A 13,920-nucleotide genomic window follows, 5' to 3' on the forward strand; every position below is an offset into this window, starting at 1 on the left:
ACACAGAGAGACTCACAGTTTAGATGAGTGCACATCAGAAACAAGTGCCATGCTTAGCTCAGCACACTGAGCTTCATTAATGGAGTCAATGAGTCTGAGTAATCAAGGTTTTTTGTGTGTGTTTGTGTCTCCGGAATCAGGCCATTCCTGAAAGTGGGGGGAAGAATTAGGTTGTTCTGAGTGCAGGCACAGGCAGGCAGACATTTTCTCTCCTGCAGGGCGAGATAGGGATATGCTCATTCCAAAGCGGTGCTGTGCAGATGGCTAAGTTTCGAAGTGGTGCAGGCACGGTTCCCCAGAGACAGCTGAAGTAGAAACCTGCGCTTCTAAATGGCAGCAAAGCATTGCAATACAATGTTCCCATGATCCAAGAGAGTGCCATGGTGCTGTGATGTGTTACATTCATGGATTGTTCCCCTTCTCTTGGATGTAGCAGGTGTCTAATCACTACAACTGGCATCCACCTCTCTCTCTCTCTCTCTCTCTCTCACTTCCCTTCCCTACATTCTGTCTGTCAGAAACACAAATACACTCATCCAACCCAAATATTTCCCTCCACCTCACCAAAGACACGATCATGCAGACATGCCACATCAATCACGCTCATTGTTTGCAGCATCCACGTAACAGTATAATGCGCTTGCCTGTGGATGTTGCGGTCTGTGGGGATTGATTTCCTGTCTCCGTTGTGTACTTTGTTTCCTGAACAGGCCATGCTGGGGAAAGTGAGCTCCGAGGCGTCCAGGAAGAAGGACGTGGAGGAGGTGCAGAGTCGCTATCGCCTCATACCTCTGGGTCGCAAGATCTACGAGTTCTACAATGCCCCCATTGTTAAATTCTGGTTCCACACGGTGTGTGCCAGTCACCTGTTACAAACGTCCTGCTCCCTAAACCAATACGGTTAAAAAAATGTATTTTCCAATTACGATAAACAATATGGAAAGCACAATCCTATAAACAGAGGCGGACAGAGTACACAGCTTCATTACTTGAGTAAAAGTACAGATACCCTTTGCTAAATGTTACTCAAGTACAAGTAAAAGTACAACAGTCAGATGTCTACTTAAGTAAAAGTACTGAAGTACTTGTTTTTAAAAGTACTTGAGAATCAAGAGTACAAGAGTAGTCTACATTTTCTAAATATTGCATTACTACTGCCACAGTGCTTACATTTATGTACTGAACCGTCCTACTTGGAGTTATGAAAATTTTGAATGTTAATACCTTGGAGAATGTAAAAGGAATTGAAAGTAAAATCATTTTCATCTTTTTACCATGTTGCCAGGGATGGTCAGTATTTCTAATACATGTATTTAAAATACGTATTTCAAATACAAAATACTATTTTGTTATTGAAACACTTGAAGCGAAAACTATCATTAACTTGTTCAGAAAATTGAAATAGTCTGGCGAGGTGGGGCCACAGGTTGGCACATTCCCGGGATGGACCTGCTGCGTCTTCATCCATTGTTTCGTCCATGGTTTCTTCTCTTATCTAAATCTGACCATGAAGTTGACTTTGGCGGAAAGCTGAAGGTGATTGCTGATAGGCTGTCCCAATCAGTGGCGCACAATCTAATCACGTTTGAGAGGGAAACAACAAATTAAGGATTTCCGAGATTTTTCTTTTTTCCTTTTTTTTAGAAGAAGTAACGGGTACTCACGGTTATGGATAGAAATGTAGTGGAGTAAAGAGTACAATATTTGCCTCTCAAATGTACTTCAGTAAAGTCATGAGTACTCCCCAAAAATGATACTCGAGTAAAGTACAGATCCCTCAAAATTGTACTCAAGTACTGTACTCAAGTAAATGTACTCCGTTTCTGTCCGGCTCTGCCTATAAAGCCATTAAGTAATGTGTCAATACAATCCCTGCTGTATGACACCATAGATTTCTGTGTTTGTTTTTTAATCCTGCTGTTTGTTTTTTTTACAGTTTCAGGTTTATAAGCAGTAGAATCATATTTTTTAGGATGAGCAGGAAATGTTAGTTTGTTAGTTTCACATTAGTTTGTTGGCCGCATACCCAATATATGAGCCTGAATTTCAAAAAAATGCACTCCTACATCTGTGGAAAAACAAAAACATGACAGGCACAGCACCGTTGACTTCAGTTTAAAATGAAAGTTATCATTTGAAGTGCACAAACAAACTACTAATCTCATAAAGCATAAGCTGCTGCAGAGGCCCTGGAGAGTTTGAGAGGGGGGAGTTTTTTCACCCTGTCAACACGAAAACGTATGCAAACGCAGCGAACTGGGGCCCTCCATTTAGCAAACAAAATAAGCGGAATGGTTTGATTGCACTCTTATCATGCACTCAGCCGAAAGTGAGGTGAGTGTTCCACACTGGGTGTTTTATTTCGAGCCCTTATCGCTTTTTATCAGTCTCATGAATATGAGAACATAGTGTACTGCAGCCGATAGCAGAAAATGAGCAACCCCTTTTCAGTTTTAGAGTGCAAGCTTTCAAAGCGGCTCTCAAGAGCGATCTTGTGATAAATCTTTTTTATATACGCTGTCTAATTTAATTTATTGCTATCAGACATTGTGGTTGCAGAATGTTCAAGCATATCTCAGTGCAGTCCTTCACATTCTTGTTCTAAACACAAGTTTGACTCCTGTGAATTAAGAGGCACTCCAGAGTGGCGTCGCTCAAAATGATTGACAATGAATTCTCCACCTAGCCGTGAACACTCTCTGTGTCCATCTGCGCAGCTGGCCTACGTCGGATACCTGATGCTGTTCAACTACATCGTGCTGGTCAAGATGGACCTGTCGCCATCTCCACAGGAGTGGATAGTCATCGCCTACATCTTCACCAACGGCATCGAGAAGATGAGAGAGGTGGGGAAGAGACTGTGCAGTGCAGTGCAGTGCAGTGTGCAAAAGTGCTCACACGAAGAAATACAGAAATGTGTTTCCTGGGGGGTCGCATACTGCATGTGTACAGTCCAACAGCTGTTCATGTAGACAGGCTTAGATGGCACATCAAAGTAGAGTACTGCTGCCCTCTGCTGGTTTTGAATCAATGATGACTGGAGAACTATTATGCAGTACTCCAGATTCAGCAACAAAGTGCACCAGTCACTATAGAAGACAAAGATTCCTCAGAATCTGAACTGAACTGGAGATGTATTTATCTTTGACCACACTAAAGCATGATTGCAGTGAGTGCAGTTCTTTATGGGGAGAACACCTTCAGTGCAGCTTGATGCTGTTTGGGGAAATATAAGAAAATATTGATAAAATTGAATATCGCAATATTTTATTTGCCATGTATCGTGATGCGTATTGTATTGCCAGATTCTTGCCAATACACAGCCTTAATGTATATAAAGTACAATGCACTACACACATAAAGAACACTACACTACATAAACAACACTCCACACATAAAGAACACTCCACGCATAAAGAGCACTGCACACATAAAGAACATTACAATACATAAAGAACACTCCACACCTCCAACAAGAACACTCCACATAAAGAACACTACACTAGCAGCTACATAAAGAACACTCCACGCATAAAGAACACTCCACACATAAAGAACACTCCACGCATAAAGAACACTCCACACATAAAGAACACTCCACACATGAAGCACACTACACCACATAAAGAACACTACACTACATAATCTACAGAAGAGGAAAAAGGAAACAGCTTTATTGCCCTTACAGCCCAATGAGCATCTTCAGTCAAGAGTATCTGCTAAATGATATGAACTAATGTAAGTAGAGAGGAATACGAATTGTGAAGATGAATGTATTTATGTCTGTCCCATCTGACTTTGGGTCTGTCTATCGGTCAGATTTTGATGTCGGAGCCGGGAAAACTGCTGCAGAAGGTGAAGGTGTGGCTGCAGGAGTACTGGAACATCACAGACCTCATGGCTATCCTTATCTTCTCCATCGGCATGGTGCTCCGGCTACAGGACCCGCCCCTCATGAGCTACGGCCGCGTCATCTACTGCGTCAACATCATCTACTGGTATATCCGCCTGCTTGACATCTTCGGCGTCAACAAATACCTGGGGCCGTACGTCATGATGATCGGCAAGATGGTGAGACGCTAACCTTAGCTGGCTTCAGTCAATGTTTTTTCAGTTGCCTGCACAATCATATTCATGTTTAAGACCAAATCGTTATACAGTTTTCTTTTCAAACATACTGTAGTCCTGTATTAGTTTAGTTACAAATATCCAGTGAGATTTGGGCATGGATAATACTCTAGATCACTCTAGATAGATATTACTCTAGATTAGTCTAGTCATTCGCTGTATCTCATTCTGTCCACCTTGTGCCTCTTTCCCCCATTACCATTGGTTCCCGTTCCAGATGATTGACATGATGTACTTTGTGATCATCATGCTGGTGGTACTGATGAGCTTTGGAGTGGCCAGACAGGCCATTCTGAACCCAAACGAGGATCCGTCATGGATGCTGGCCCGCAACATCTTCTTCATGCCCTACTGGATGATCTACGGGGAGGTGTTTGCTGACCAGATCGACCGTAAGAGCATCACTTCACCTGCTGGACCACACTGGCAGCGCTGGAGAGATATGGTTGTACTGTAGACATACTGTATGGTTGACTCTTGCAGAGCTCAAGGTAGTGGGCTGATTATGCTGCGTGTTTCTCCCATCACACAATGTTCCTGAACATTTAGAACAGGTTGCTCGGGTTACGATAAACTCTTTCTACTCGCGCAGTCATCCCCAGAGCTGGCTAGTACCACCTCTCCTTTGCTCCTACTTCTTCACCGCTCTATGTGTCATAGTTTGGATCAAGGTGTGAAACGGTTTATTTTTCCCCTTGCATCTCTAGTGTGTGTGTGTGTGTGTGTGTGTGTTTCTTTCTCAAAGACCCTAGTGGGTATATCTGTCCATTTTGAGGAGGCGGTCTGTGAATAGCCCAGAGGTCAAAGTACCAGAGATACTAAAGAAGACGACTCTGTGAATCATCATTGCTCTGAGTCTTATGAGTTACTTTATGTACTATGTGGCTGAGACCTTGAGCTATTGCATCCAAAAACCTACCATCAGTATTACACACATTTTCTCAGTTCTCGGGCTGCTGTTTATACTAGATTTTTTTTAAATTATTAGCCATGTCCACGTTTTTGTGGCCAGTTTTTTTTAATGAAGGTACAGTAGCTAGTGCTTATATAGCTCATTGCTTTTGTCACCAGGATGAGTTTAAAAGGTGTATGTCATGCATGCACACCAACTCCATAAAGTTGCTAAACGGCCTAAGACCATCTCCGGTATCAATCAAAATGGCATAATGAAGTGCGTAAACCGCCATTTAATCCTTATACTGCAGTCACGTATGAGCATACTGTCACTTGATTTAGTGTGTACAGTATGTGTTTGTGATCTGCATGTGTGTGTGTGTGTGTGTGTGTGTGTGTGTGTGTGTGTGTGTGCGTGCGTGCGTGTATGCATGCGTGCGGCGTGTGTGTGTGTGTGTGTGTGTGTATGTTGTGTGTGTGTGTGTGCGAGATGGATGGCCCAAAGACAAGAGAGCTGAAATAACACTGTGATTCTTTGTTTCAGATTCATTGCATAGTAGGAAGCTACAGCACAGGCTGAAAGACAAACTCTGGCTGGTCGAAAATTACTTTCGAACTCATGGAACCTGGCGTCACAATGGTCCATCTCATATATACACAATATATACATATATATATTTATATATACATATAAGACTCTAGCCAATAAAAAAGACACAAGCTGAATGAATAATTAACTAAAGAGTTCCCACCAGCACCATCCCAGTCTCACTCAAGTCATGCTCATGAATCCGAGCTTTACATCCCCCTGCCACCCACCCCGTGCCCATGCCTCGTGCCTGAGTAGAGAATCTATGAGTGACCGACTCTCACACATCCTCTCTCTCTCCCCGAGGAGCCGAGTGCGCACATGACGAGGACTCTATGCATGTGTCTGTAGACCAGTCATGTTTATTCAAGCAGAGAGCCCATGTCATGGAAGCTCTGCTGCACACCCCCGAACCCCCGCCTGCACCACCCCACACTACAACCCCCCCTCATTACCGCCATCGCCACTCTCACTGGCACCCCGGAATGGCACAGCAACATCAAAACATCTCCCGCCCATTACTCAGCCGACTGTAAACAAGATTTGAAATAAAGCAAACAAACAAATAGCCAAACACACACGCGCACACACTGTGTGTGTGTTTGTGTGTTTACAATCACATAAACAGCAACATCCCTGATGTTCCATCAGAGGTGCTGTGAGCGCACACATGCACGACCCAAGACACTCCATCTCCTCATCCACTCCAATGTTTTTTCACGTGGTTCAGTTGTCAGAGTTTTCGAACAGATTTACTAACAGATTTACTAACAGATTTACTAAGAGAAATTAAGGCAATTCAGGCAAAAATTGTGGAATCCAAATAATAATAACAATAACGCTAATAATGTGAATTGATTTCGTAAAAATGCCAGTTCAGATATTTCAGTTCTCTTCCTTTGGGCTTCCGGGTGTGATGTGTTTCTCTGAAAATTATGAATGGGCCATATTCCTGAATAAAACTCAAACTCAATTTTACCCAATGTCCTCTCCTACAGCAACTGAACCATCCCAAATGGAAAAAACGTGTTATGAACCAGTGCATTCGAAACTATTGCACAACCATCCTCTGCAAGACAACAGCACACATGAGTGGCAATATATTTTAAACATTTAGGACATGTTTAAATATATTGGGTATGCAAGCAACCGACATGAATGAATATATTTTTTATATATTTTGGAATGCATTTCAGCACACATAAGCTCTCCATTATAGCACTTAACCCTTACTGCCTTATTTGTGTGTGCATGGTGTGTAAGTGGGTGTGTGGGCCTTGGTGTGTGTGTGTGTGTGTGAGAGAGAGAAAGAGAGAGAGAGAGAGAGAGAGAGAGAGAGAGAGAGAGAGAGAGTGAGAGAGAGAGAGTGAGGGAGAGAGAATGAGGGTGTGCATATGTACTATTAAACTCAAGGCCTCACTGTTTTCTCTACTCTGTTACTCCAGCTCCATGTGGACAGAATGTCACCACAGACGATGGGATCATTGTGCACCCACCCTGTAAGACTGGGGCCTGGATCGTGCCAGCCATCATGGCCTGCTACCTGCTCGTGGCCAACATCTTGCTGGTCAACCTGCTCATAGCTGTGTTCAAGTAGGCCATTTATCTCATATCATTTGATTTCAGCTGTATTTTTATGAAAGTTTCATTAGAGGGGATTGGACTGAGAAAATTCTTGCATTTTGGTAAACATCTACAGTACCCTCCAGAATTATTGGCACCCCTGGTAAAGTTGACTAAAAACAGTTATAAAAAAGATTTTTTTGGTAATTTATTGTAATCTTACAATGAAAACAATGAGGAAAAATCCAACCTTGAAGGGAAGCAAATGTATTCTGAGAAAAGGGAAAATCTACAGAAGCGCATTGCATTCACATAATAATGAGAAAAAAAATCACATTATCTCATAATTATGAGATCGGAGATCCTGATCTGAAATTAGAGGTCAGATAAACGCAGAAACGCAGATAAAAGCAGTCAGATAAACGCAGACTCTGGATGGCACATTGTTATCAAACATTTAATTTAAGTGCATCACATTAGGAAATGTATCATAGTTATAGACAGGCTGATTAACACAATAAATTAATTGAGTGGGGCCCCCCCAGACTTTGATTTCTAGTGGAACTAGCAGTGCCCTGGCCAGAACTAAGAGGGCCGGGAACTACCGCAAACTATTTGAACCCCGAGTCCAGCTGCGGCTACTGCAGCGCCTAACAACGGCTATGGCGCAGTGTGGTCGTATGGCTACACGCCTACTCCACCAGTAATCCAAAGATCATTGCTGGCCATTTCATTCATGAAATACAACCATGAAAAACACCTGCATTTGCTCCATTACACAGTTCTCAGTGCCCAGATCTGACCTGATACGTGATGGTCTACCAGGTAGACTCTACCGCATCAATAAAATAGCCAGCGATGACCGTATTGGTCTTATTGCACCTGTAAGAAGAGCTCAAATTCCAGCAAGTCAGTCTGGGCTTTCCACCTGAACAACCCCGACAACTTTGAGTTGCCTTCGTAGTGTTGACAGGCTCATTTTAATACCATCCATCCAAAGACATTAATATCTCCCAGTCCCTCATTCCAAGTAGGAATGAGGCAGATCAAGTGTGAAGCATCCATCATTGTCCACTATCTTGTGGTGCTTGCTTTTACTAAAAGGCTGTTTGATATCTGTATCTCATAATTACAAGATCTTTTCTCATAATTGTGAGATTCTTATCTCGTAATTATGAGATCTTTTCAACCAAGTACCTAGTTTTTATAGCCAATACCTGTCTCACACCTTCCTTTTATTTACATTTAGTGTATTCTCTTGTCTTTCCCATATAGGAAAATGACTAGGGGATTTAGCCTCTGTGTCACTTTATTTTCATACCTTAGTGAAAAAGAAAGTCATGAACTACTTCTGAATGTTCACAGACACTCTCATTAACTTAAAGACATACATGTAAATAGGAAAATGCTTTTGTTACATTTTGTATATGAGATTTTCTAGGGGTGCAAATAATTGTGGGCGGCGTGTTTTTTATGAGATTACAATAAATCACCAAAAGATTATTTTTATACCTGTTTTTACCTGAAATGTAGGCTCATCGGGACTATGCTATGGGCAGTCGTGGCCCACTGGTTAGCACTCTGGACTTGTAACCAGAGGGTTGCCGGTTCGAGCCCCAACCAGTGGGCCGCGGCTGAAGTGCCCTTGAGCAAGGCACCTAACCCCTCCCTGCTCCCCGAGCGCCGCCGTTGAAGCAGGCAGCTCACTGCGCCGGGATTAGTGTGCTTCACCTCACTGTGTGTGTGCTGTTTGTGTTTCACTAATTCACCGATTGGGTTAAATGCAGAGACCAAATTTCCCTCACGGGATCAAAAAAGTATATATACTTCACTGCTCAGTCTTGGTATTCTTTTCTAAAGACCAACAGCAAAAAAGGCTTTAACAAGGCCTTATGATTTTTTTTAAAAATCACTGTTCAGTGAAATAAATGTTTTGTGTGTCATTTAAATTTTAGTTGGTGCATATGGTCTCGTAGCACAACTGTGAACTTAGCACTTTGATTTCTTTTACCATTTTTAAGTTGGCTACTGTAATAATTCCTCCCATAACACTGTTTGTCATCATAGCAATACGTTCTTCGAAGTGAAGTCCATCTCCAATCAGGTATGGAAGTTCCAACGCTACCAGCTCATCATGACCTTCCATGAGCGGCCTGTGCTCCCGCCCCCCCTCATCATCTTCAGCCACTTCACCATGGTCCTCAAGCACCTGTGCTGCCGCTGGCGCAAACGCGATGATGACGAGCGGGACTATGGCCTCAGTGAGTCATCTGTTACCCGCTGTTCCTGCGCTGGACTAGCTTCTTTTTGCTCTTGTCCGTCAGACAGAGTCTAACAGGAATAACCCCCTCCACCACCACCACCATGTCTACTTAGTTTGGAGTCAAAATGCCTCATTTGAAGTTCAAAATCAAAATCCTCAGCTTCTTTTGTCCGGTTTGATGATGAAAAGCAACATGCAGCCGCACTGTGTTTGACTGTAAACAATGGCCATAATTTCATAGCTGCTCAGCATGTCCAAGATACAGACAGGTGCTTCTGTTTTCCAGAATCATTTCAAGCGTTCTGAGTGTTTTTCTTTATCTCCAAAACCACAGAGCTCTTTATCACAGAGGACGAACTGAAAAATTTGCATGACTTTGAGGAGCAGTGCATTGAGGAGTACTTCCGGGAGAAAGACGACCGCTTCAACTCCTCCAACGACGAGAGGATCCGGGTAACGTCAGAAAGGTCGGGCACACAGCAAGACAACACATCAAGCACATGCTAATTCTTATCCCCAAACACACCCAAGTTTAAAATCCCCCCTATTTTGCAGGCGCTGGGTACTCTAGGTAATACTAATAACAATTAATAAAATTACCTTTTCTTCTGATCCCATTCCTGTCCCATTCCCTAACTGTAAGAGGATAGAAGAGTTTACTTGTCTGTGCTTTCCCATTATTTTCACTAGTGCATTCTAGCTGACCAGAGGTTGGCAATTTCCACGTCAGTATATACACTGATTCAATGCTCATACATACCAGGCCAGCATGAACTCAGCTTATATGTTACATAATACATGTTCATATATCATACATTATTTTCTTTCTTCATACCACTCCTGTAATTAAACTGCCTTGATCAGCACATCGGCCTACAATCGGTGACTGTATTCTCAATATCAATTTGTTCCTGCTCAGGGTGGAGAATATGGCCATGCGTCTGGAGGAGGTGAACGAGCGGGAGCACTTCATGAAGGCGTCCCTGCAGACCGTGGACATCCGCCTGGCCCAGATGGAGGAGATGATCGGCCGCATCGCCCTGACCCTGGAGCGGGTGACGGGCCTGGACCGGGCTGAGGCCAACAAGGTGCGCTCGCGGACGTCTTCCGACTGCACCGACGCCAACTACATCCTGCGCCAGAGCAGCTTCAACAGCCAGGAGGGCACCTCGTACCGCCTGCCCGAGTCACTGGAGCATGGCGGCGAGGAATCCATCTCGCCAACCTCCCCCACGAGCCTGGCCCCGCGCGCCCGCAGCCACTCGTTCTACGTGGGCGGCGCCAGGGTTGGTGGCGCGGCCGAGAGGGTGGAGAGCTTCTTCAAGGAGCGCTCGCTGAGCCTCCACCGGGCCAACAGCTCCCAGTCGATGGCCTCGGGCACCAACTCCAACTCCAAGCCCATTCCCATCAACACGCTGTCCGTGACGCAGCACCACCGGCCATCGTCCTGCATCGACATCTACGTGTCGGCGTCAGAGGAGGCTGCCCCTTCCGAGAGCTTCCTGGAGCCCATCAGGATGGTGCCCCCCCTGGCCCGGGAGTCATCGCTCCACTCCGAGATCATGGAGGCGGTCCTCTCTGGGGGACGGGACTACAGCGGGAGGTCTGGGGTTGGCGACCGACAGTCGGACGCCACCGCCATGTACGAGGACAGCGCTGCGGCAGACCTCTCCCTGTGCTCGGGCCAGCTGCTCCCCGACAGCCTGCCGCCCTGGGACCTGGACCCGTCGCCGCCGCCCTCAGCGGGTCTACTAGAGCGCTCCAAGAGCAGCCGCTACCTGTCGGCCACTGGCGGGCTGTTCCCGGACGACCCCCCGCTGGTCAAGTCCCACAGCATGATGTTCTCATCGCGCCCATACTACGGCGGCCTGAACATGCCAGTCAAAGCGGCCGAGTACACCAGCATCACGGACTGCATCGACACGCGCTGTGTCTCCACCGCCTTCCCAATGCCCGAGCGCTCTGAATCCCCGGGGGGGTCGTTCACCTTCGACAAGCCCCAGGACGTGAGCTCCGCGCACCCGGAGCGCGAGGCCGAGCTCAGCCACGCCGAGTCGGACCCCGAGGACCCGGGAGAGGTACTGGCCGAGTCCAGCCGAGCCTCTGTGAGGGCCGGCGGGGGTGGGGGAGGAGGGGCGGACCTTGGCATGGGTCTTGGGCCCTACTGCTCCCCGCTCTCCCGGCTCGAGAGAGCCAACAGCTGCTCCTCGTCCGAGGACTCCCACTCCGCCAGCGCCTACGCTCGCAAGAGCTTCTCCATCAGCGAGAGGATGGAGCGGGGCCATGGTGCCGCCACCTCCTCCTCCTCCACCGCCTCCTCTTCCAGGAACCCCTTCCAAAGGAGCAAGTCGGGGGCTCGACCAGAGGGTAAAACTGACAGCTTGTCTATGAGAAAGCTGGCCAAGCCAGCTGCCTTCCGGAGCTTCGATAACAGGCACAACTTCACATGATGGTGGTGGGCTCCAAGCAGATGTGGGCCCAAAGGAGACGCGGGAGGCAGACTGGATGGAAACGGTCCTCTACCTCATGTGATTTCTAAGTTGGCCCCTTCCATTGCATGCTTTGGCAAAGATTAATTCTCTCTCAGAATGCATGGAGTTCTTCCATGCTGTGGACACAGTGGTAATGAAACCTACATCTTTAAGGAAACCTAAACAAACCAAGCATCATAAACACTATTTTAATGATTTCTGTTCTGTATTTGATTTGGAAGGCACAGTAAGGAAACCAAGAAGACTAATATCCCCCCTGACATCTGTGTGCATAGAGATTACACTGAAGCTGTCCCAATCTGTATATAAATTGTGGATCACTCCATAGAATAGCCCACTTTTATGGTTTGTTCGTTTGCTACCCAAGTTGTGGAGGGGGTCATTTAAACTAGCCAAACAACCACAAAAAAGGGAAATAATGACATAACGCTCCTGCTGACCGTGTCAGAGGAGATTTCTGTTGATGTCCTGTTGATTCCTGCTGAAGCCCTCTAAAATGCAGCTGTGTTACGATAACAAACCATGCATCAGACTCCCACATCTGTCATCTGGCAATGATGAATGTAGTTAAATTGTGGGTTTCCTTTCAAATGTTCTTAACAGAACAGGTTAAACCACAAAAGGACACTGTCCTAATACTATCAAGTTGTTGTCATAGGTTTTGTCCCTCATCATACGGACCAGCCCTGCACTGAGATCAGAAGCAGAAAGTTGTTGATTATGGAATTGTCAAGGCGCTTGTGTCTCTGCAATGGTCATTATCACCTCAAGAGGGCACCATTAAGCTTCAATGAGGCAGGATTTTAGTTGCAGATTTTTAAACTTATACCATACCAAACTAAGGTCATAGTATTACATTTCACATACACAAGTAATTTTTTAAAACCCAAGTTAAGTGCCGAACATGGAGGGTTCTGGTAGTAGTTTTTATTCCTGTTTTTAGTTCATGGATACAGAGGCTCTGCAGTAATTTGTATGTAAACTCAACATATTGTAACACTTGCTATGCAAGATGTCAGAGATGGAAATTTGGATTACAGTATGCACTTTAGACCATGTTTTTTTCCTGGTATGCACATCTCAAACTTGAAGAATTTGAAGAAACATTGATCAGTAGTCCTAAAGAGATGATTCAATAAATTCCACAACACTAAGCTCTATCTGATGCATACCATTTTCTTTCTAATGTATAAATATGATTTAACAGGCCTCCCAAAAATACATTTCTGATAATATTTTGAATATTATATTATTACTATATAATTGTTTGTGATAGCCTATTGTATAATACTAAATATAGGAAATATTTTACATTTATATAAATAATTTATATTTACTCAGTATTCATTTGAGATTCTTGCTCTTTGTTTATTCTTAGTGTCCTTTATCTTCAAAACATCCTCATTGAGCCATTTCTCTCAATTTATGTTGAGAAATGTTGAGAAACTCATTCTTCTATCTTTTATCTATTTTTATCTTTTAATCAGTATTCTGGAATCAAGGAAAGGATGTGTTTAATAAATGAAAAGTTCTGGACACGTAAAATCCTATTCTAATTTTAATCGTAATTTACGTATTTCAGTGTTTATGTGTATGCATGTACACTAATCTGCTGAAATCAAGAAACCACATGAACCCAACCAAACAATATATATTCTGACCTTGTAAAAACTCTGAGCAATACAAAATGATGTGCACTACCAAGCTCTGGGGGTCTCCATTGAGTTAGTCAGTCTCTTGATTCTAACCACATGTAGTACTTGCCAGATGCTAGACTACTACTAGACTATGAATGCATCAAGAGGAATACTGAAGGAAGCTGCTATTAGCCAGTGCATATAATATCTTTGCTATCAACTGAATCATTTCTTTTGCCTTATCCACGTGCAATACTACAGAGAAAAACTAGGGAGAATTTCACCTTTTCACTTGTTCTCTTACAGTTTGTCACTCAATCTGAACTCCAGACATAATAAAGACGTCAACCTGTA

At 44.4% G+C, this 13,920-nt stretch overlaps 1 protein-coding gene across 9 annotated transcripts in view; it reads left to right on the plus strand.

Annotated features, from left to right (window-relative positions):
- The window catches only part of trpm3 (transient receptor potential cation channel, subfamily M, member 3), a 53,831-nt gene extending 39,911 nt beyond the window's left edge, over nt 1-13,920 (plus strand). For 5 of the 9 annotated variants that reach the window (XM_048242606.1, XM_048242608.1, XM_048242610.1 and 2 more), the window contains 8 exons: nt 711-851; nt 2,718-2,846; nt 3,820-4,071; nt 4,346-4,520; nt 7,057-7,204; nt 9,242-9,435; nt 9,772-9,904; nt 10,357-13,920. In XM_048242606.1, coding sequence (XP_048098563.1) covers nt 711-851; nt 2,718-2,846; nt 3,820-4,071; nt 4,346-4,520; nt 7,057-7,204; nt 9,242-9,435; nt 9,772-9,904; nt 10,357-11,887 — 2,703 coding nt within the window. In that variant the 3' untranslated portion in view covers nt 11,888-13,920. Of the gene's footprint in view, nt 1-710; nt 852-2,717; nt 2,847-3,819; nt 4,072-4,345; nt 4,521-5,566; nt 5,663-7,056; nt 7,205-9,241; nt 9,436-9,771; nt 9,905-10,356 lie in introns of all 9 variants that reach the window. The other 4 variants (XM_048242605.1, XM_048242603.1, XM_048242604.1 and 1 more) reach the window with 1 other exon arrangement.

This window comes from Alosa alosa, chromosome 5 (genome assembly GCF_017589495.1).
Source record: "Alosa alosa isolate M-15738 ecotype Scorff River chromosome 5, AALO_Geno_1.1, whole genome shotgun sequence".
Taxonomy (NCBI): Eukaryota; Metazoa; Chordata; class Actinopteri; order Clupeiformes; family Clupeidae; genus Alosa; species Alosa alosa.